We start from the raw sequence: 24,470 nt of genomic DNA on the forward strand, positions 1-24,470 counted from the left end.
TTTGCCCTGAGGCTCTCCATAGGAATTCTGCCAGCAAGACCTGCTGAGGATCAGTGCTCAATCAGTGACCCTGACTCTACCGGCCACATTTTTGATTGGTGCCAACTTCTTAGACTACAGTGACCCCATCCCCACCCCCAGGTTATGTGAGGTTGTAGTCGGTTTGTGCCACTGCTGGCATTTCCCCAGCAGATTTTCCACCATTACTGAATGTTTGACAGGCTTTACACTATTGGCAAATCTAGCCCACCAACATAACCCAATTACATATAAGCTATGCAATGCTGTCAGTTCTGAAATCCAGCTTTCAATGTAAGCCTTGCAAAGGGTTATATCCTGCTGCATGTTCCTTTTGTATCATCTTTCCCAGTACTCCTTCATCTTTTCCCTTGAGAAGGCACAGCCCACCTGATTCAGGGAGCCACTAATATTCCACCAGTACCAAGTTAACAATATTTCTATAAAAAACTATCATATGGGTTAGTTGAACAGGGAAGGATTTTTCCACTGCTGGCTACTGATTAAGTACTGCTTAATTCATTGTCTTTCCAGAGCTGGGCTCAGGCAAGTACCTCTTACAGTGATCCTCTGTGAGCTGACTTAAGTCATCTCATCCTTCCAATAACCTTTCACACTTTTTCCCTGTCCAAGAGTTAAGCTGTCTCATTTCAATTAATAATTAATTTTATACATATATCAGTCATTTCCAGCATTTCCATCTCTGTTGTTGCACTCTTCCTTGAGCTCTTTGTCTTCCCTATACAACCTTTATCACTTCAGTACTGGCTTACCCTTCGTGTATCTCTCATAGTCAGTACTACAGTTGAGCCAAAGCCAGAGCATTGAATCCAAATCCCTTTGAATGTCAGGTTAGGTTGGGAAATGGAAGGATACAGATGTGAACGCACACATAACTTTTTTGTTTTTTCTAAATTCAAAAACTGGAAGATTATTTTCTAGCTCCACTTTGGATATGGCCAGAATCCCTCAAGTAAACAGTCATAAGGTTTTGGCCCCAGATGGAGGAAATCTTACAAGAACTGCTAATTTTGAAACATTTTGCCATTTTCAACCAAAATCTCACAATACGTTTGTAATAGATTTAATGTCATTAAACCCGAAACTAATCTTGCTCCAGTCACCAATACGACCCCTCAGACTAAACCTAATATGGATTTCATCACGACTTTGGTGAACCATCTCTAATAAACACTAATAAAATACAATGGAAAGGCTGAATACAATTGGACAGTTGTAATTATCTGTGCTGTGTCAGGTAAAGAGATCCATGTTTGGTTTCCATTCCATCCCTGGATATACAGGCCAGGCGGGACTGTGGGACTTGTGGTGGAGACAGAGTGCTCAGCTCCTGTGGAAGGGGAGTGTCTTGTGATACTCAATAGCAATCCCTACAGATAAACTAAGGGAATTTAGGTTTGTTACAAGGACATGGAAGACCCTGTATGAGTGGGAAAGAAATCAAAAATAGCCAATAAGAAATTAGAAGAGGAAAGGAAAAGGTGTATCCCGTTCAAGTTTTTTCAATATTTGAGATTTAAGCAGTGTTCATTTCCAAATATTCTTAATCTCATGCACTTTCTACATAGTAATAAAAATAATGCATATAACAATAATATAGCTTTGTTTCTTCACACATGCTTATATTCTATATAGAGCTTCTTAAGTTTTGAGTATATGCCATGGGTTGGTGAGAGAGTGTCAAGTTTTTTATGTGAATTAAGTCTATAATAAGTAAGCTGCTTTCTCACTCTCTGCATAAACATACCTGAGACTTGTTCAGTAAATTAGAAACTGTAATTGAGTTAAAGTTATTTGCAGGTTCTAATGATCTGATTAATTATTAAGAGTTTTTCTAAGCGCCATAAAGGATATAAAACATTTTTCCATGCTAATATTACAATTGATTCTAGTTCAATAAGGTTTTAAGTTAACCCAAAGTAAAATAATTGAAAGAAACTGCAGACAAACCTTGATAAAGACCAGACGAAATAGTGATGGTATTTCAGTTAGACTCCTACACACATTGTATTAATAATAATAAAAAGAAATTCAAAACCATGATCTTTTTTCATAAGGTTTTTTTAAAAAATGATGTTATCATCCTCCTTTGTATTTATTGAGAAAAAGAAATTCATACAGCTTGACTAGTTCTGCATGGTGAGTTTAAAGTTTTGAAGCTTTCATTGTATTAATGCCACAGACAACTTAAAGTAGTAAAGTTGAAATTAATCTTTTTTATGCATTAATAGGTCACAGTGATGGCAAAAGAAATAATTACCATATATTAAGAGGCAACTGAAGAGCACTGAAAAACCAGAGCATTTCCAACTAATTACCAGCCATACATCATTTATTACAGATTAGCTAAGGTCGTGCACTTGGTGCCCCCAGTTACTGTATCCATACATGTGGTCATTGTTGCCATCAAACTGCTGAACTTGATGGTTATATTTAATGAACTGAGACTAGACCATGAAGAAAGTACTAAGAAGAGCAAATATAGACAGCATATAGTCCATTCAGTTGAACAAAGACCTTGATGTATGCGAGAAGTATCTACTTGTATTTTAATAATTATGTTAAGCTTCTTTAATAGCATTTGATATAGATTGTATATGGACAACCCATTGAAAGCTGAAAAACGCAGGCAACAGTTAGTTAGTTCTTTCAAATTACAACACATCTTATCACTGGAGCTATGGGGGGGAGGGGGGGAATTGATGTGTGTTTTCCACAATCTCAAAAGCCACAGTTTTGTATTCCTCTAATTTGCTGTAGCAATCTGTACCCAATTTAATGACTGTATATTTTTCTAAAAATCACTCTGAAATAAGAATGATGCACAGATGACTTGTCCTCCCCAGACTGCGGGGGACGGGACACAATCTAAAGGGGAGGACACGTGACCGCCCCACATGTCTCCTCTGCCCAGTGACCTCCCCGCCCTGCACCCACCCTGGGGCCAACACGCTCTCCTCACCCTACATTACCTGTGGGAGGGAGAGGGGGGCTTGTCTTTCTCTCACTGCGTCTGCCCCCCAGCACGTTTGGCTGCTCTTCCTGGCAGCCGGGCTGGGCAGGGAGCGGGACGGAGCCGCTTCTCATGCAGCTGAAGCTGGCCATGCCAGGTCACTCCTCTGTGCAGCATGGCGACTGCCTGAGAGAGCCTAGATGGGGAGGCAGTGGTGGGCCGGGGACAGGGGCCAAGTGAGACAGAAACATGCCGGGTGGGGAAAGAAGGGACTCCGGCTCACTTGGTCCCTGTCCCAGGCAGCCAGGCCTTAGCCAGGAGTGGAAGCCGCCGCCTGCCCAGCCAGACTTTCTCAGGCAGCTGCTGCACTGCACAGACCAGTGACCTTGAGTGGCGGGCCTGGCTGTTGGGGAGAGGGGCTGAGTGTATCTGGGGTAGACACAGCAGGAGAAGGACAGAACCCCTCTCCTCCTGCCCCGCAGCAAGCCAAGCAGCAATCTTGGGGGGCACTTGATTCCACATGCCCCCCATGCATTGCCTGTGGAATGATGTTTATTTCATTTAAAGAAGGGTAAGCTAGCAAGTCAAGCACAAGACTGGGACTAAGGAGACACAGATTCTGTTCCTATCTGTGGCACAGAGTGATCTTTGGGGAAGTGACTCCATCACTTTCTGCCTTACTTTCCTATCTGTAAAATGGGGATAAAATTTCTTTTCTCCCACCTTTTGCCTGGCTATTTAGACTGTGAGCCCATCAGGGGAAAAATGTGTGTTACCTGTGTGTTTGTACAGTGCCTAGCACAATGGGGCCCCAGTATCAGCATGGGCCTCTGGGTACTATCGTAGCTAGAAGGGGTTGCACGCTTGATTGCTTCAGTAGGCCAAACTCATTGTACACACTATGGGCTCCTTTCATCCTTCAGTTTCCCTTCACAAGCTCCCTGAGTGCCTGCCTCTCTTTCCCCTCTATTTCAGTGACTCCCTGCAAATCTGCTCCCCACTCCCTCATGCCAGGGGCTCTGTATGTCCCCAATTCTTTGGACACAGGATATAGTTCCTTCAATATGAGGGTTTTCTATTCTCCTACCCATGCCAGTGGCTTGCTGTACCTCCGAGTCTCTCCTCTTCCATATGGCAAGCGCTGTGTATCCTCCCTGCCCCCATGGCAGGGTCTCTGTGTGCGCTACCACTTCCCCCTCTGCTAATGCTAGAAGCTCTGTGCATCCCCCTCACTTTTCCTTTGTTAGGCCACCCTTGTCTAGAGGGTTGCACACTTTATTGTTTTGTAGTGTGGCCACTCAAACATTCCTGGAACACCGGACATTCTGCTATTCTGGGAATAACGTGGGCCTGCTTCTGTCGGCATGGCCCACCCCTGCTGGTGTGACTGCACATGCGAGGTTATGCTGGACAGAGAGGTGTCATTTTAAAGAGTGTGCTGCCCTGCCCCTGCCGGCATGACCCTTGCATGCATGGTGTGTGTAGGGTCACACCGGGCGGGGTTGGGGGGGGGGGCGTACTGCACGCTCTTCAAAGTGGTGTTCCCCTGTGCAATATGGGAGAAATCCACGTACAGTTTTGTTTCAGAACCAGATGGAAGAAACCACCCGATAAGAGGACTATCCAGTTCAAAATTACTAATACCTGTCTCTTCCTAAGGAAGGAATGGAAGGGCTGCCAGGAATGGATCCCTGGATGATTATCTATTCTGTTCATTCCCTCTGGAGTACCTCGCAGTGGCCACTATTGGAAGGATGCTGGGCTAGATGGACCTTTGGTCTGACCCAGTATGGCCGCTTTTATGTTCTTATGTTAAAACCAGACAAGTGGCCTTCCTATTCAGTAGGCAGAGGCTCCTTGCATCCCTCCACTCCCTGCCACTCCCCCCCCCCCACACACACTCCACACACATTCAGGCTTCCTGTGAGCTGCCTTCCCTCCTCACCTGTTTTCATGTGTAAATGGTTAAATATTTACAATTTGTAATTTGTTAAATAACTTCCTTTTTTCTGTCTGAGAGATAAGTCATTCAGGGTGTCAACATTTTAAAATGTAGTGGAATGAGATGGGTGGGAACAGCATTATGATGAAAGGTGTTTAATAGCTGTCATCAACTGCCTTTGATCTATAGACAATTACAGACCTGATTGGTGTGCTAACCAGATGTCAGAGGCTCTGTGTCCTTCAGTTCCCCAGTCTGTTTTTTTTTCCCCCCTCACCCAAATCAATAGGGTTCTACCTGAAATTTTGGAATTGATCAGACGCAGTGTTCCAAAGTTGTCATATTACATCCAGACAAACAGATAAATGCTATGAAGTAGAGTGTGGGGCCTCGCTTCAATAGGCCAATAATAATACAAGGAAGATTTTTCAAAGTTTGATACATTATGGTAACTTTTTATATTACAAATAGCTACATTTGCTCTAATATGGATTGTAAGTTCCTTTAGGCAGGTATTTTGTTGTGTGCACACTGCCTAATACAAAAGGACCCTGATACTAAATTATTAGCATAATAGAAATAATGAATAATAATTTTGTCTTTCTGTCAGATGGAGTCTTGTTCAACTTTTGTTCCACACACCAAACTGTCTATGTCAGTGAGAGCTCTGCACATGACTTAACTACTATAAAATGCCTTTGGACTTCAGACATTTCTAATGTTATGAAACAAACAGAAAAATGTGCATTGGGCATATTTGTGCTGTGTACAAAATATTTTCCACATAGTTCACTCTGTTTATTTTTGAAAATGTATCAAAGGTATACAGAGGAAGACCTAGCTACTTATCTAATGTAGTTATCTTGTCTTTATTCTACTCAATTGTATGTGATAACTGGAAACATTTGTTTTCTTTTTAAAGGATTAATTAATAGTTCAAGAAGTAATTTTTGAGAAAATTACTTTAACAGGAATTATTTTTTTATAATTTATTTTGCCTAAATCGCACACTGAAAGACAAACGTTTTAATTTTGAAAGGAAATATGTATGTGGGGCAGAAATAGAATTTTGAATTCCAGTGAACCTAAGGTGGATTTATATAGGTGCAAACAGTACATTCTGTCTTGAAATACTCAGATTATCCATGCTAATTGTGTTGATTTAGCTGTATAGTTTGGTCATCCTCTTTAGTTTTTCTTTGTCAGGTTTCAAATAGTTGAGGTAGCCTGCAGGTGAAAAGTGTCCCATTAATCTTTTTTGATCCTCTAGCACTTGAGCATAAGAATAGCTGATCAATTACAGCAATTGTCTCCCTAAATGAGCTTTTCACATCTACATCTTATTTCATTAGTTAACTGTCTGCTCATAGAACTGATAAAATGGAATACTAGTGGCTTCTTACAGCTTGTTCTGTATTACAGTACAATAAGGATGGGGTTGTTAGCTGAGTGGGCACAAAAGAGTATTTATCCACTACCTGCAATAAATATACATGTTATTGTGTAGGAGTACTTTTGTGTTGAATGGCTGTTTGTTGAAACCTACTTAAAACAGATCCATTTGCTTTTCAACTTTCCATTTAGTAACTAGTGCTATGAAGAAACTTTTTCTATATTTGACATTTTTATTCAACATCCTAGGAAGCGTGTCTATGTCCCAAACTACTAAAATGAATGTATATCCTTTTTAATTTTAAAATTTGAAACTACAATATTTAAAATTAACAAACCTTTCTTCTATTGTATTTTTGCCTATTGTATTTCAAATGAATCAATCCACTATTTAAAATGTATCTTTTACATGCAAAGATGTGACACTGATTCTCTCTCCAAAAGGAAATCTACAGTTCTAAAGCTGCAAATAAATATGAACGCATTATATTGTAATAATTATTCAGAGTTAAATATAAAGTTCTGTATATTTAACTATGCTCATGTTGCTTTAATTTATAAATGATTGATCTAAGAATTACAGATGACAAAATTCATTCATCATTCTAAGTGTTGATTTTATTTTTACTGACACTGTAACTAAGAAAATTTATTTCTCTTCTACATCTTCAACCCATATTTTGGGGGAAACAAAGTAACATTTATATTAAGACATTTTAGTGGAAGCCTGTAGTTAATTGTATTATTTCAGAAGCACATTAAACAAATGACAGCTATTATGGCAATCATATTTTCCTTAACTATACCTTTTATATTTTCAGCTACATGAAGGGGAATTTTCCAAAAGAAAATCTAACTAGTTACTAAACAAGGGTCTGATCCTGCAAAGACAAGAGTATGTGACTAAAGTTATTCATATGCATAAGTCTATGTAGGTTCAGGCCTCCAAAGATTGTTGTGGTATATTCACAATGTATTTCTATATGAAGTTTTCTTGGGTAAGATTGCCTTCTACTGTACTAGTCATTGAAATGCACTAACCCTCAAAAAAACTTATTTTAAATAGAAAATATGATTAAATAAAAACCTATGACCTACATATGACAATGATGATTCCAAACAGTTGTGTGCTCCTTTCTGTACATTTATGTATACCTGAATCAAAAGTTCTTAAGGCCATTTTCACTTCAAACTTGTTTCAGTAAATTTGAATGATTGGTTTTAAGGAAACAAATTCAGTTTTATAGAATGTATGAAACCACAGAGTTCTGACAACTTAATATAAGTAACCTTTTTAATTCACTTTTGATTGTTTGTTTACTGCAGGGCTTGTTTGCATGAAGTCGAGTACTTCTGTGGTTGAACTTGTTATGCTGCTTTGTTCACAGGTAAGACTTTTTTTGGCTTTAATTGTATTAGTTTCTTCACACAGTGACATATTACTAAATTTTGAGTTTGTTATTCTTGCTTATTTTTTTCTTTCATTCTTTCTATTTGAATACGATGCAAGTACAAATGTCATTTCTCACACATTTCTGTACAGTGTAATTTCTTGGTACATGTTGTAGAGCAGCAGTAAATTCATATTGACATGCAAAGTAATCTTTTCTAAACAGTTATGTGTAAAATATATATGCATATACATGATATACTTTATCCTGTTATGCAGAATTTTTGGTCATAATTTCACATTAAATTTTTATCTTCCTGAATTAGCTATTTTTAAAACGTTATTATATAGTGACATTAACTTTTACCTCTAGGATATATGACATAAGTTATTGGACATTTAATGTAAGCTTTCGGTCAGTATTTAAAAAGCTGGGTAAAATGGCTATTAATGATCCCTCAGATGTTTGGATCTTTTTTATTTTCCATTTTTCCAATATCATACATTCAAATTATTTAACATAATTAAGTGTTTCTGTGAGAAATCTAAAAAGATGAAAAATTTGAGAATACAAAATCATTAAAAATATTTTGAAATTGAAGAACTTCTCCTGGTGCTTCTGATAATTCACCCGTGGATTTTAAGTAAATTTAAAATGTGTTACTGGCTAGATTTCATACATACCTGTCATCTTGTAAAATGTAGTTGTATTAAAGAATCAACAAATATTCTTTGGTTTCATTCATTTTCTACAGCAAATATGTATGACCCTGTTAGATCCCCAATCCCAAACAGCTTCTAAATTTTCTCCAAAGCTTTAATTTCATATTATTTAACAAACACACACACAAAAATGCCTAAATAACAATTAAATGTATACAGAGTAGTGTGTAAATGAGGTGCCTATATAGATACACACACACACACACACACACACACACACACACACACACACACACACACACACACACACACACACACACACACACACACACACACACACACACACCCCACTATTACTAAGCTTGTACTTGCTTTTAGTTTGTATTGTGGAATCCACTGTGCATATTTGAAATATGCCCAAACAATGAGTATTTAGTGACAGCTTAAGTGAAGACTGGTCAAAAGTACAGAGAGCTGAAAATTAGTAATATTTACAATTGAATGTAGCTGCTTTTTTTTCAACTTACCTGCTGTTTGCCAGTCCGTAGGTTACATTTCTTCAAGCCTGTACCCATAAGGAAATCATTAGATCCTGTTTTTCTTTTAGCCAAGATGGATATTGGTTAGGGAGAAGTTAAAGAAAAATACATCACTGGCAGGAATCCTCAGTGGGGTTTGAACTTCAAACCTTCTCCTGCAGGGCACTTGAAAAATTTGTTACCTAATGCTTAAGTCCTGGGTTCAAGGGAAATTCCAAAAGATCCATTAAGGCCTTTGAGTTTCATGTCATGCTGCTTTTTTTTAACAGCTTTTGAAGCCTTTACTTGAGGGAAGGAATAACTTACAATGCCTTCTCCCTTAGTCTTTGGTTTTACTGCAAATCACAGGAATAAAGTGGAATGTAGCATTAGGGTCTAGTGTCTTTGATGGCCTCATCATCTAATCATAGGTTTAACATTACTCATTTGCTGGCTCCAGGAATTCCTGCCATTAAGGGCCCTGGAGATGAAACTTTGCCTCAAATATTGATTGAAAGGAAGAGTGAGAAATTTAAGCTCTTTCTGCAATGCTTTTTCGTTAGACTTCTTAGTGAAGCTATTAACAAATGTAGCTAAATCAATTTGATATTTTTATGCATTTTAGAAAAGTTATTTAATGATTCAAAATGTATAACTGTCCAGTTTTCAAAGTGGAAAAAAGCGTGTACACAGATTTTAAAAAAATAGAATTATTTATTCAGTTTCTATTTTACCAAGAATTTTAATGTTTTTTGTATAAACAAGCTTTCCTCTCTCTACCCAATCACCCACATAAAGAAGAATTTTTACTATGTCCCCCAAATCTGACATTTCGTAGCATTTAGGGATTCTTCCATTTGCATCCTATTAAGAAGATTTAGAACCCCGTTGTCACTAGGCAATTCAGAGATTGCTGTTGTAACATTACATTGTTTCCTTCTATATTGTTGTCTTCTGACAGAATGGCATGAAATGTTCCTATAGGAATTGGTCAACAGAGGGTTCTAATGTAGTAGTACAACTCTTCTCCCCTCTTTTTTATCAAGCCTGAGTATACTACTTCTAAAATGAATCTAACCAGCATGGTCCCAGAACGTTGTATGACATCAAGTCGTGCCACCAAGCCACCAGACTTGCAGTCCCAATATTGTATATAAAGTAATTGTATAGACTTTCTTTTCTGTTTAATTTTAAAACTAGCTGTCAAAAAGGTATACTAAATAAATATTCAAGAATTTGAATATGAAGAAAATAGTTGAAAATATTGGCTAAGAGGAGAGAGATTTTGAGAAAATACATATAGGGAGATAGTGTGGTTTTCTGAGTATGCCACAAAACCGGGAGTCAGGAGACTTGGGTTCCGTTCTTAATGCTGCCACTGATTTTTATATAAAATGAGGATAATGGTACCTGCCCTTCTCCATAAGATGATTTGAGAAATACAGATTGGAAGTACTATATGTTTTGTGTGTTTTTTAAATATTTGTGTTGTAACTACGGCTTTTTTGATAACATGAGCAAATCTTTATTTAAAATGGATGTTCAAAATGTATTACATTCTCCAGATTACTTGTAGAAGTTTGCCTTGTGTATTTTTGTCTTTCAAAAGACAGATGATCTAGAAACCTTTGAAAAGTAAGATTTTGTTTGCCTAGAACAGGGTAACTTTAGACATTGAAAAAGGAAAGGGAAATGCAAAGTTTGTTTTCCTTTCATTTGCTACAGCAAATTAGATGCTTTTATGCTCTTTATGTTAGAAATTCCATGTTAACGACTACAGATTAGCGAGGATGTCAGAATTTTTTTTCTTATCTGAGCTCCTGAATAAACTTAACATTGCCAGTGGCTCACGTCCAAGGTATGGTCTAAATTTACATGAAATATCACATTACAAATGTCTGAAGGTACATGTCATGGATAATTCATTTCATATGGGTAGCCTTTTAGACTCTGAAGGATATGCAATCAAGTCCATTCCCCCAAAGGAATTTTGAGTCTCTGTGAAAAATACATTTTAAGCTTTAAGGAACTTCTGTAGCTATAGTGCATCATTTCGTTTTAAGAATTGTTTTCTCTTCTCTGTATTTTTGGTATATCTTTCCGTATTTTTTTCTTTTAACCAACCATAACAACACCCATTTTATTAGACTAAAAACTAAATTAATTTTAGATTTATTTTCTTTTTATATTTACATAGAACAAAAATGGTTCTTCAAATATTTAAAATATTTTTTTTGGAAAATTGGTAATATGTAATGACTTGCATGTTGTATAAAGCAGGCATCCTCATCCTGGATGCAGTATATTTTCGCATAAAAATGATGAAGATGTGTTATTTTTGACAAGATCTGTGCTTGATTATAGTCTTTGTTCCCCATTGCCTAGTACTCTATGTCACAGCTGTGATGCTGCCTTGAGTGGCAGATTTTTCAAACCATGCAATTTTTTTAAAAAGTGCTTCTTTACATTAGTTTTTTCATTATATTTTCTTCTTTGATATGTAGCAGATATAGATTTCAATATTTTTTCCAATCTTTTTGCAATACTACAATAGCTTCTAATTATTTCCAGATTTCTTTTAAAGTTTCCCTTCTTCAGAGGTACAGCTTCTGCATAAATTGAGTGATTTTATCCCATAGGATTCTTCAAGTTTTTATAATAAAGCCTTATCAGATATCACTTACATTTTTCTGTACCTTATCTGTCAACAAGAGAGGTTTATTTTCTTAAATACTAAGACATTTTTTATTTAAAATACATTACTAGTTCACCTGCTTTAAAAGTATAAAGTAACAAATTGAAATTCTTAATAGCTAACAAACTTCAGTGCTTGGCAGTTTTGAAGCTATGTTTCATTTATTCTTCTGATTAACTAAAAGGGATTTTCCCCACTATGCTTTAAGTTTAATCAGGATCATAACCCAAGGGTCTGCAAAGGATGCATTTTAAGAGTGAGTAGTGTTGCAAGGAAAAGATCTGTTCCTGATTCCTTTTCTTAAGGAAAGACTTGGATTTTAGACATTACACATTGCATACAAGATCTCCCAAGAGACGCCACCTGGAGAATTATGAGGGAAATTTCACATATAATGAGCAAAAATGATTGATTTACTTACAATTAACAAATAAAACGTCTTATGAGACTCTCATAGAGATAACATTTCAAAACTTCAATCTTGCAGTTCAGGTGTAAATCGGTTTTGAAAATAGTTTCTTTGAGAAGCTGTGGAACTGTAAATGGTTTACAAAAATGAAATTGTGCTAGATTACTTTGATAGCGTTAGAGAAAGAATTACAGAATTAGTGGACAAATTAAACATAGTAGATGGAAACACTGGAGTGAATGTACAGTAAAGCAGATATGAGCTTTGCAGTTTATTATGGTATCAAAAGTCCAAAATAATATTGGGCAATGTACACAGTGGATTGGAGAATTTCTAGCCACCCTCTATCATTATGGTGAGATCTCACTTAGAATACTATGTTTATTTGTAGACACTTTAACACTAAAAGATGTAGGAAGGTTGGAAGAAATGTATATAAAAACAACAAAGAATCTTAAGGAAGAATGACTGATGTAGGGCTTTGGCTATTCAAAAAAAGTTGCATTGGTTTTATTTGAGTAACAGCCGTGTTAGTCTGTATTTGCAAAAAGAAAAGGAGTACTTGTGGCACCTTAGAGACTAACCAATTTATTTGAGCATAAGCTTCCGTGAGCTACAGCTCACTTCATCGGATGCATACTGTGGAAACTGCAGAAGACATTATATACACAGAGACCATGAAACAATACCTCCTCCCACCCCACTCTCCTGCTGGTAATAGCTTATCTAAAGTGATCACTCTCCTTACAATGTGTATGATAATCAAGTTGGGCCATTTCCAGCACAAATCCAGGATTTAGTTAAATGGTGCAAATCCTGATGTGGACACACTTATTTCAGTTTGAGTGGTTTATTTTTTGGTTTAGCTTAAGTCAATTAGGCCATGTCTACACTACGAAATTAGGTCGAATTTATAAAAGTCGGTTTTGTAGAGAGTGTTTTTATACACTCGATTGTGTGTGTCCCCACACAAATGCTCTAAGTGCATTTAGTCGGCATTTGGTCAACAGAGTGCATCCACAGTACCGAGGCAACCGTCAACTTTTGGAGCGTTGCACTATGAGTAGCTATCCCACAGTTCCTGCAGTCTCTGCCACCCATTTGAATTCTGGGTAGAAATCCCAATGCCTGATGGGGCAAAAACATTGTTGTGGGTGGTTATGGGTACGTATTGTCAGGCCCCACCTTCCCTCCCTCCCTCTGTGAAAGCAACGGCAGACAATCGTTTTGCACCTTTTTTCCTGGGTTACCTGTGCAGATGCCATACCACGGCAAGCATGGAGCCAGCTCAGCTCACTGTCACCGTATGTCTCCTGGGTGCTGGCAGATGCGGTACTGCATTGCTACACAGCAGCAGCTCATTGCCTTTGGCAGCAGACAGTGCAGTATGATTGGTAGTCATCATCACTGTTCTCCAGGGCGCTCTTTTAGCCGACTTCAGTGAGGTCAGGCAGGGGCACCTGGGCAAACATGGGAGTGACTCAGCTGGGTCATTTCCCTTTTAAGTTTCGTCTCATGGCGATTCAGTCCTGCTGGCAGTCCTACTGCACCATCTTCTAATGAGCAGCCAGGAGACGACAATGGCCAGCAGTCATACTGCACCGTCTTCTACCGAGCACCCAGGAGATGACGATGGCCAGCAGTCGTACTGCACCATCTGCTGCCAGCAAGATGTATAAAGATAGATGAAGTGGATCAAAACAAGAAATAGACCAGATTTGTTTTGTGTTCATTTTCTCCTCCCTTCCTCCCACCCTCCGTGAAATCAACAGCCTGCTAAACCCAGGGTTTTGAGTTCTATCCTTGAGGGGGCCATTCTGTTTCTTCTTGATGCAAAGCCGCCCCCTTTGTTGATTTTAACTCCCTGTAAGCCAACCTGTAAGCCATGTTGTCAGTCGCCCCCCCTCCGTCAGGGCAACGGCAGACAATCATTTCGCGCCCTTTTCCCTGGATTGCCCCAGCAGACGCCATAGCACGGCAAGCATGGAGCCCGTTCAGCTCACCACAGCAGTTATGACCATTATAAACACCCCGCGCATTATCGTACAGTTTATGCAGAACCAGCACCTCAAAAATTAGGCGAGGAGGTGATGGCAGCGCGGTGAGGAGGACATGAACACAGATTTCTATTTGGAGATTTGGAGATCATGGTGTTACTGGGGCAGGTGCATGCCATGGAACGCCGATTCTGGGCCTGAGAAACAAGCACAGAGTGGTGGGACCGCATAGTGTTGCAGGTCTGGGATGATTCCCAGTGGCTCCGAAACTTTCACATGCGTAATGGCACTTTTATAGAACTTTGTGACTTGCTTTCCACTGCCCTGAAGTGCAAGATTACCAAGATGAGAGCAGCCCTCACAGTTGAGAAGTGAGTGGCAATAGCCCTGTGGAAGCTTGCAACACCAGACAGCTACCGGTCAGTCGGGAATCAATTTGGAGTGGGAAAATCTACTGTGGGGGTTGCTGTGATGCAAGTAGCCAATGCAATCATTGACCTGCTGCTATCAAAGGTAGTGACTCTGGGAAATGTGCAGGTCATACTAGATGGCTTTGCTGCAATGGGATTCCCTAACTGTGCTGGGGCTATAGACAGAACCCATATCCCTATCTTGGGACCGGACCACCAGGGCATCCAGTACATAAACCGCAAGGGGTACTTTTCAATGGTGCTGCAAGCACTGGTGGATCACAAGGGACGTTTCACCAACATCAACGTGGGGTGGCTGGGAAAGGTTCATGACGCTCACATCTTTAGGGACTCTGGTCTGTTTAAATGGCTGCAGGAAGCGATTTACTTCCCAGACCAGAAAATAACTGTTGGGGATGTTGAAATGCCTATAGTTATCCTTGGGGACCCAGCCTACCCTTTAATGCCCTGGCTCATGAAGCCGTACACAGGCACCCTGGACAGTAGTAAGGAGCTGTTCAGCTATAGGCTGAGCAAGTGCAGAATGGTGGTAGAGTGTGCCATTTGGACATTTAAAGGGTCTCTGGCGCAGTTTACCGACTCGCTCAGACCTCAGCAAAACCAATATTCCCATTGTTATTGCTGTTTGCTGTGTGCTCCACAATCTCTGTGAGAGTAAGGGGGAGATGTTTATGGCGGGGTGGGAGGTTGAGGCAAATCGCCTGGCCGCTGAATACGTGCAGCCAGACACCAGGGCGGTTAGAAGAGTACAGCAGGGCGCGCAGCGCATCAGAGCAGCTTTGAAAACCAGCCAGGGTACTGTGTGACACTTCTGTTTGTTTCTCCTTGATGAAAACCCGCCCCCTTGGTTGCCTCTAAATTCTCTGTAAGCCACCTACCCTCCCCCCTTCGATCACAGCTTGCTTGCCAAGGAAATAAAGTCACTATCGTTTAAAAACATGTATTCTTTATTAATTGATTATAAAAATAGGAAGATAACTGACCAGGTAGCCTGGGTGGGGTGTGGGAGGAGGATAGGAGGGAAGGAAAAGGCCACTTTAAAACTTCTTGAATGACAGCCTTCTGTTGTTTGGGCTGTCCACTGTGGGGGGAGTGGTTGGATGCCCGGAGCCTCCCCTCTCCCTCCCCACAGCGTCCTTGGGCGTCTGGGTGAGGAGGCTATGGAACTTGGGGAGGAGAGAGGGTGGTTAAACAGGGGCTGCAGCGGCAGTCTGTGATCTTGCTGCCATTCATGAACCTCCACCAGACGCCGGAGCATGTCCGTTTGATCCTGCAGTAGCCCCAGCATTGCCTCATGCCTCCTCTGATCTTCCTGTCGCCACCTCTCCTCACATTCATCGGCAACTTTCCTGTACTCTGCTATTGTGTCCCTCCACACATTCTGCTGAGCTCTGTCAGTGCCGGATGACTGCATGAGCTCAGAGAACATTTCATCGCACGTGCGTTTTTTTTCACCGCCTTATCTGAGATAGCCTTTGGGACGGAGGAGGGAGGCTTGAAACATTTGCAGTTGCTGGAGGAAAAAAAGGGAGTGAAGTATTTTAAAAGATACATTTTACAGAACAATGGCTATACGCTTTCACGGTGAACAACACTATTCACATTACATAGCACATGTGATTTTGGTACAAGGTCGCATTTTGCATCTTATATTGAGTGCCTGCGGCTTTGGTGTTAGAGATCACACACGCAGTGCCGGGCAACAGAATTCGGCTTGCAGGCGGCCATGGTAAGCCATAGTCTTTCGGCTTCTGCAACCTTCATAACAGCAGCACCTTCCTCTCCCATACTAAGCAAAGCACGTTGAGTTGGCCATTTAGTGCTGTGGTTTTCCTGTTAATGTGCAGCAGCAGAAACCAAACTAACTCCCCCTCCTCCCGCATCCAATTCTCTGGGATGATTGCTTTACCCCTCCCCCCACCGTGTGGCTGGTATCTGGGAAGAGAGATGAAAGAACGGATGTTGCTTGAATGCCAGCAAACATCGGGACTATATGCTGCCAGGCTTTTTTATACAATGATACCAGATTACTTGCTACTAGCATGGCATGGTAAAGTGTCCTACCATGGAGGACGGAATAAGGCTGCTCTCCCCAGAAACCTTCTGCAAAGGCTTTTAGAGTACCTCCAGGAGAGCTTCATGGACATGTCCCTGGAGGATTTCCGCTCCATCCTCAGACATGTTAACAGACTTTTCCAGTAGCTGTACTGGCCACGAATGCATCCCAAGTCCTCAGGGCTACTTAATCATTAAAAAACGCTTGCTTTTATAACATGTATTATTTAAAAAGGTACACTCACCAGAGGTCCTTTCTCCGGCTTGGTTGGGTTGGAAGGGTATTTCAGTCAGGGTGATAAAAAGATCCTGGTTGTTGGGGAGAATGGTGTGCTGGGTGCTCTCCTCAAGCTCGTCCTCCTCCTCCTCCTCAACTTCCCCATCCACAAAATCCTCAGGCATGGCGGAGAGTACCCCATCATCAAAGTCCATGGACAGGGATGGGGTAGTGGTGGTGCCCCACCCCCCAGAATTGCATGCAGCTCAGCGTAGAAGCGGCATGTCTGGGGCTCTGTCCTGGAGCGTCTGTTTGATTCTTTGATTTTCTGGTACGCTTGTCTGAGCGACTTAAGTTTCACGCGACACTGTGTTGTGTCCCTGCTGTAGCCTCTGTCCCTCATGGCCTCGGAGATTTTTTGAAATGTTTTGGCATTTTGTCTTTTGGAACATAGTTCTGATAGCACGGATTCCTCTCCCCATACTGCGATCAGATCCAGTACCTCCCATTAGGTCCACGCTGGAGCTCTTTTTCGAATCTGGGACTGCATGGTCACCTGTGCTGATAAGCTCGCCTGGCCAAACAGGAAATGAGATTTAAAAGTTCCCAGGGCTTTTCCTGTACACCTGGCCAGTGCATCCGAGTTCAGAGTGCTGTCCAGGGAGGTCACAATGGTACACTGTGGGATAGCTCCCGGAGGGCAATACCTTCGAATTGCATCCACACTAACCCTAATTTGAAACGGCGATGTTGATTTCAGCGCTAATCCCCTCATTGGGGAGGAGTACAGAAATCGGTTTTAAGAGCCCTTTATGTCGAAAAAAATGGCTTCGTTGTGTGGATGGGTGTAGGGTTAATTCAATTTAATGCTGCTAAATTCGACGTAAACTTGTAGTGTAGACCAGGCCTTAGGAACAGGTTTAGGATAAACCCTAGTAAGCCACTCTTAAAGCAAAATTAGAGTGCCCACACAGGTATTTGCATTCTATATCAATTTAAAAACAGAATTAAATTGGTGCAACTTTCTGATCTAGATAAACCCTTATATGAAGTAACTCCAGACTTTTAAACACTTAAACATGTGATTAATTACAGCATGTGACAGTCCTGCAAACATTTAGACGTGCTTCACTTTAAGCATATGAGTAATCCCGTTGACTTCAAATCAAACACATGCGTAAGTGTTTGCAGGATTCAATTTAAATGTGTATAATTTGGACAGGACTGTAACATGAAAACCATTTGCAAATATTTGAAGCATGTAAACATCAAGGAAGGGAGAGGAATTTGTTTGGCATTCTACAAGGGGAAATAATTGAAGCTAATGGTTTGTAATTAAGAATCTATACATTTAGGCTGCTGTATATAAGAATGATCCTCCTAATAGTGACATCTGTTAGACTGCAGTATTCTTTCAGAATAAGCAATTCATTTTTATTTATTTATTTATTTGCTCTATAGTCTGTACAAAGGCGTGCCTGTCCTTTACTCTTTGTGCTCCTTAAGGCATTTCAAAGGTTCAGTTGTACAAGTAGAATATTCTAGGAAGTCACAAATATAACTTTGATTATGGATCTTGGCATCTTTGTTGTCTCCGAAGTGCAAGGTGTATCGGCTCCTCATAAACTATTTGACAACCTCCAGTTACTACAAACAACCTGAGTTGTTACTGCACAACTCTTTCAATCACAGCCTGACCTGCTACAGGTCCTGGTTTTCCAAGTGGTCCCTTAGGAATGGTTCTCCCTTTACAAGTCCTTCTTTCCTGAGGAACTGGAACACCAAGGTGGGTGCAAAATCCAAACTCAGGGATTTCCTTATAAGGGTATCAAGGTCCTTGAAGGGGTGTGTTTGAGTGGACAAACACTACAGTGGACCAGAACAGGCAGAGACTGAAGCTGGGGCCCCCTCTGCAATATTAAGCCTGACATGAATAAAAAAGTAAAGCCACCCCCAGAGCCAGACTGCCTTAGTAGAGAGCTGTTGGGTCTGCAAATGTTTTTAAGTAGGGACTCATTTTATTTATTTTAAATGGAAGTGTTAGACATCATCTGAACCTGGTCCTTATTACTGCTAATGACACCAAGCAGAAAGATTACACTTGGAGTGGGGATGTGGGAGGTAACCAATGTAGGAACCCTTTGAGACAATTTCTCTCACCTATGTTTCCTGAGAGGACGGAGCTCAAATCCTGTGATGTACCCAGGGGAAAAATGCTGGACTAGTCTCAGCTCAGGGCAGTTAAGATGGGTTAGCAGAGCAGAGGGGGATAGATGGTTGTAGTTCAGTCTTCAGGTTCTGGATCAGCCCTGAAATTGGTGGAGGACAAACTATAAAAGCAAGAGGCTGGTTTATGACACCAGAAAGAGTTAGGGGAGGAGCTGGAAGAGAAGAGAAGTGCAAGAATTTGCTTTGGGACCTCATTTGAAAGTAAGTAGAGGGAGAGGAGGGTACGGGCCAGATTCAGATCATGTCTTGGTCTCACATTTAAAATAAATAAATGAGCCACTGTTTAAATCTTATCCACCCTCCGGGTTTAGGATCTCAAAATATATATACCCTGGTGACTTTTATAGGTGTTTATTCCCTACTTGACAACACTGAGGAATTCTTGGGAATAGGAAACCACATATACTTTTTATTTGGAAAAGCACAACAGATACCTATTTACATAATACAATGAAGTTAGCAAAATCCCAGCAGTGTTGTGGAGGGAATGGTTGACTCCAAAGTCCCAGTTATTAATTGCCCCCAGCTTATTGAGGCCTAAAACTGTTGTTCACAAATTAGTTCTCACCCATCTAAACCTCTGTCATGAATCCAGTTAGAATCCATCTAGGAAGAGGCTTCCCTTAACCTGTCTGCTGCAGTCCAGCAGTGTCCTCACTAACAGGTCTTGCCCCACTGCACCAGAACCAGGCAGCCACAGATCAAAGTCAGCTCACCTAGCTCAGCTGCTGCACAGTTCTGATTCAACAAAGACATCTCCGCATAGGGTCCAGAATATTTGGATAGGAAACCCAAAACAAGGCAAAGTCTGTACAGAATGTTTGGTCGCTGTGGCAGAATTTCTGGTTTGTTAGTTGAATTTGGGCTCACTACCCAGTGTTCACAACCTGTTTTGTCAGGATGACACGCTTTCCCCAGATTATATCTTTCACAGTCTCTCATCCATACATAACTATATTTACATGCACTATTTAATATTTCCAAAACAAGATCACAAACAAACTCCAAAACAATAAAGCATAGTGCACTGTACAGATCAGCACTGGATTGAATTATAGTATGTAAATTAATCTTGACAGAGCTAGCTCTTCCCATCTATAGAGGAAGCAAAGAGCTTCTTTTCCCTTTGAGCCTTTTATCTCTCTCAGCCTTACACGAGTGCCTGTGCCTTGCACTCTAAAATTCAGGATCCTCTGGAAAGAGTCATTTGCCTGGTCTCCCAACTGCAAGCAAGAGAAGTGGGACTTTACTCCCATTAAATCCTTATTCATGGTGGGAATGTCTTCTGGCCCATCCTCGACCTCCATATCCTGAGCATCTGCCTCTGTTAATGTAAGTTTCAGAGTTTATTCATTTCTTCATGCTGGCCAATTTCCTTTGCTAGATTGTTCTGTGGAACACCTGCCTGTATATCCCCACACCCATGGTACTGTCAATTTCTCTGATTTGCCCTCAGTGATCAGCACTTTCTTGTCTTTGGTGCCTCATTCATACCTAGGTCTTCATGAAGATCCTGGTTGTTCCAGGGGCTAGTTTTTATCTGGAAGTGATATACCTCTATGCCTATCTCAATGACATCCTGATTTGGGCATCCTCTGTGCTCCTACCAGACCAGTCATAAAAGAGAAAACTATAGTACCTTCTATCCCCTCACTTCCTAATCTGTCAAGATATTTCTCACTGACTGCCCTATCAGGACATTTGTATTTGTGAATGGTTTTAGATACCAGAGTGGCAAAGGCTTATACTGGATATATCCTGCAAAGACCTTATAGGTAGGAAACAGCCATGTGGTACATCCTGAAGAGTGGAGAGAGCTAGCTGGTTCCAGGAGGACAGAATGCATGGAGTCGTGTCTATTAGCTCTCACCCTCCACCTCACAAGTGTAGTCTGCTACACTTCAGAAAATCCTGACTTACAAAGGTTAATATAAATTTTTCAGACGTGTAAACCAGATAAAATCTTGAAAATGTGGAGATGAACTAATCGTTCCATAGTGGACATTGGGGTTAATAATATATCATTTAAATTTGTCAATTTTTGCAGAGTATAATTGCAGACTCCATGACAAATGGCTCTCTGTGCTTCAAAGGGAGACAGAAAAAGGTGAACATAAGTTTCTCTGCAGGTCAAGGAGATAAAAGGCAGCTGAAGCCTTAGTCTCCCCAGACTGTACCCACCATGATGGCATCTTTGTGCCATCTATAAAAAGCCTCACTTGGAAAATGAGATTCATACAGATTTTGCTTCAAAAGTTCCTAACACTCTTTCATTGCCGTGATTTACCTAATATCCCAAGAGGTCCCCATATTTGCTGGTTGCCTTCCAGGAGCCTGTTGCCAGTCATTCTGGAACTCATTTATTATGAGAGTAGGCAAGTACAAGGAGGCGTCTTTGATAAGAGTCCTAAAATTGGCTTAAAATTTACATGGAGGACTAGCCCACATGTAACCTCATGTCTTTTCTTCTCGCTCATCAGCAGTTAGCTGCAGAACCTGGAAAAATAATTTCTCAGGTCCATATTTTCTATCTTATGTCTACCCTAACAGTAGGAATGAGGGTGGTGGGGAGGGGATGAAGGAGGGTAAAGGTAATGGTAATAAAGGTAATGGGAGGGAGTTGGAGTGCTTAGATCCTAATCCTCACTCTGATCAGTATTGGCAAGTTTGTTTAGGCTTCATTCCCTCTCCAGATCCATTCTTTCTGCCTTAAGGAAACACTTTCTGTAATCAAAATGAAATTTCCTATGAGCCTTTACTTTGAAGATGGTTTAGGTCATGATTTTAGAGATGTGATGTGACTACCCCATTAGTAAGAAATCTTGCAATATGAAATTCAAATCAAGGATAATCCTAGGGTTAAACTACATTGATTTCATGAAGCCTGGACAGTTTTTATAAAACCCAGAGAACCTGCCCCCCGAAAAAGGAAGGTCACAACTATAGAGTTGACCTCATAGACTTATTTTTCCAGGCATATTCAAGGAACAGAAACAAAAGGACCAAAATAATTGAATTGTTTCTCTGAAAAGAAGTTATGATTAAGGTACTGTAATTGAGGAATTAACTAGGTTATTAAAATCTTAGAATTGAATATTCAATTAAGGTTCAATGTTGCAATAAAAATGAAGGAAGAAATAAAATATTCAGACTAATTAAGTTACTGGGGAGACAGACAAGAGAGGACTACAATAAAGATAATATTAATTGAGATTTCAGCTCTTTCTTATAGTGGAATGAGAATTGCAGGATGATTTTTAGAACTCCTAAAGTCTACTTATTCACTTACTAGAGTTTGTTGAGAAAAATATAGACATTGGAGGACTTTAAGGGTCTCTAATCTTTATAATCAGAAAAATTTTAGTTGTTGAATCTTGTTATTGAAAATGTTACCTTTTACTTTTACTACTATCAGAAAATTTAACACATTGTCCCTGAGCATTTCACATTTAATATCAAAAAGCAAGATATTGTCAAAGGTTAACTTGGAAGACCATATCAAGTAAACTGATATTAACTGTAGTGATGGTTCTCTAGTGCTTCTTTGCACCTTGTGCAGTCATATCCACCTGTGCAAAGTGGGTGTAAAATGCTACCAAATCAGAATGGTAGCATTTTACATCCACTTTGCACAGGTATGATTCACTACACAGGGAGCAGTGTGACATGTCAGGCCCTTATTTTTTAAAAAAGACAATAAAAATGGAGGGTTTAAAAGAAACACTGTGGAAATACAGTCAAATAATAAAAAGTAAAAAATGCAAAGACAATAGAGAAATAAATACAGTCCCTGTACAATTCAAAAATTAAGGTTTCAGCTAAATGGAAGCAATAACAACACACTATTTTTAAGTACAATTCTCTGTTACTGACACCTCTTAGCCTAATGCAGCCAGCCTAACTCTACTCACATACCGCACTTCTATAAGCAAATGAACAGAAGTACTGTGAACTTCATGCCAGGAAGTCTTGTACTGCTTCTTCCCCCTTGAGAGAAGAGATTGGATCAAGCAGTCAGGGATGCCAGGCAAAGTGGGAGGATAGACCAGTTATAATAATGGTTTCCTATCAGATGAGAGCAGGAGGGCCAGTTAGGTCTGGCTTCTTCAAAGCATCCCAATTGTTCCCACCTCTTTGCTTCCCTCCAAATACATGGAAAACGGCTACTCCTGAATATTTAGAGCATATTGGGACTGGATAGTGACTACATTCAATTTCTAAAGTGGCACTGGCGGGTTGAAACTGAGGAGAATATTTGAAATATTTTTTCATGTTAATAGAATTTGATTTGTTAATGGTAATCTAAGTCATCTTTAATAGTTATTTTCCATACTTTTCAGTTAATTGTTATATTGGCTGCTCATCTACCACTGATAGAATTTCAGTTATTATGTTACAGAAGTACGAGGGTGTATTTTAAAAGACAAAGCATATGGTGGGCAGACAATCCCATGCAAAATGTTGATCAGATAATCCTCAGACACTCATCAAGGTCAAATTCAGGCTTCCTGTTAAAATTCCTTGCTGCTTTTTAAACATGGTATTCTTTTCCCTTTAGGAATGGCAGAATTCTATTCAGAAGAATGCAGGACTGGCGTTTATTGAGCTCATCAATGAAGGAAGGTAATTAATTTTAAAGCTTTTGGACAAGTAGTCATTTTGCATTTCATTCCATTGGGTGATACTACTTTCTCACCATCTGCTCCAGAAAGACTCGAGAAAAGGCCATTTTAATTAAAAGAAATTTACTGCACAAATACTGTGCAAAGCAAATATTTAATTTAGTAAGGTATAAAATGTTAAACTCTTAATAATTGACTGAAAACACCCTGTGTGCTGTGTAAAGGTTTGAGGTTTATTTGAGATTTGAGCCATTATCCTACTGAGTAGCAAGGTTGTTTTACACAGAGGATCTAGGGAGCCCAATCTGTAAACCCATCTGCCACTCCATCTGTTTTAGGAGCACAGTATTCATTGTACAGATGCACTTCCTTATACTCTCAGTTGATTAGAAATTATTTTATCTAGACTACTTGGTTCTATCTAAGGTACTACATAAAACAGATTGAACATCAAATTTATGTGAGCTACCTAGTTTTACAAGCAGTTAAGATACTTTATTAACACTAGAGTAATCTTAATGTTACTTTGCTCTGTGTCTGCTTTTATCTTTTGTCCTGTGCCATCATTTTTCAATACTCTCTGTCCAGCCAGCTGAGCAATAATGGTACACTCTCTGGCTTAGCTGGCAGAAGATATTCCAAGGCAGATGTAGTCATCACCTCCATTGCCTGTATAGCTTCTATTGACCCGGGAGTAGAAGCCTTTTAAACCTAGATGTCTTTGATGATGATATATGTGGTGCTGAACAAAAATCTTCATAATAATACACTTATTGAAGATTTTTTTGCCGGTTTGTTTTATAGTTTCATTTTTACTGGTAGTATGACATTAACAATACAGAAACATCAAATCTTCCCTTGTTGAAACGTTATCTTTATTGAAGGAGCATAATTTTTTGTCTAATTGTATGATATATT

The 24,470-nt window shown here is 39.9% G+C and overlaps 1 protein-coding gene across 6 annotated transcripts in view; it reads left to right on the forward strand.

Moving 5' to 3' along the window:
• NBEA (neurobeachin) overlaps positions 1 to 24,470 on the forward strand; it is an 844,329-nt gene that overhangs the window by 431,271 nt on the left and 388,588 nt on the right. For all 6 annotated transcript variants that reach the window (XM_074959554.1, XM_074959563.1, XM_074959572.1 and 3 more), the window contains 2 exons: positions 7,653 to 7,714; positions 23,489 to 23,553. In XM_074959554.1, coding sequence (XP_074815655.1) covers positions 7,653 to 7,714; positions 23,489 to 23,553 — 127 coding nt within the window. The remainder of the gene's footprint in view (positions 1 to 7,652; positions 7,715 to 23,488; positions 23,554 to 24,470) is intronic.

This window comes from Natator depressus, chromosome 1, assembly GCF_965152275.1.
Source record: "Natator depressus isolate rNatDep1 chromosome 1, rNatDep2.hap1, whole genome shotgun sequence".
Classification (NCBI taxonomy): Eukaryota; Metazoa; Chordata; order Testudines; family Cheloniidae; genus Natator; species Natator depressus.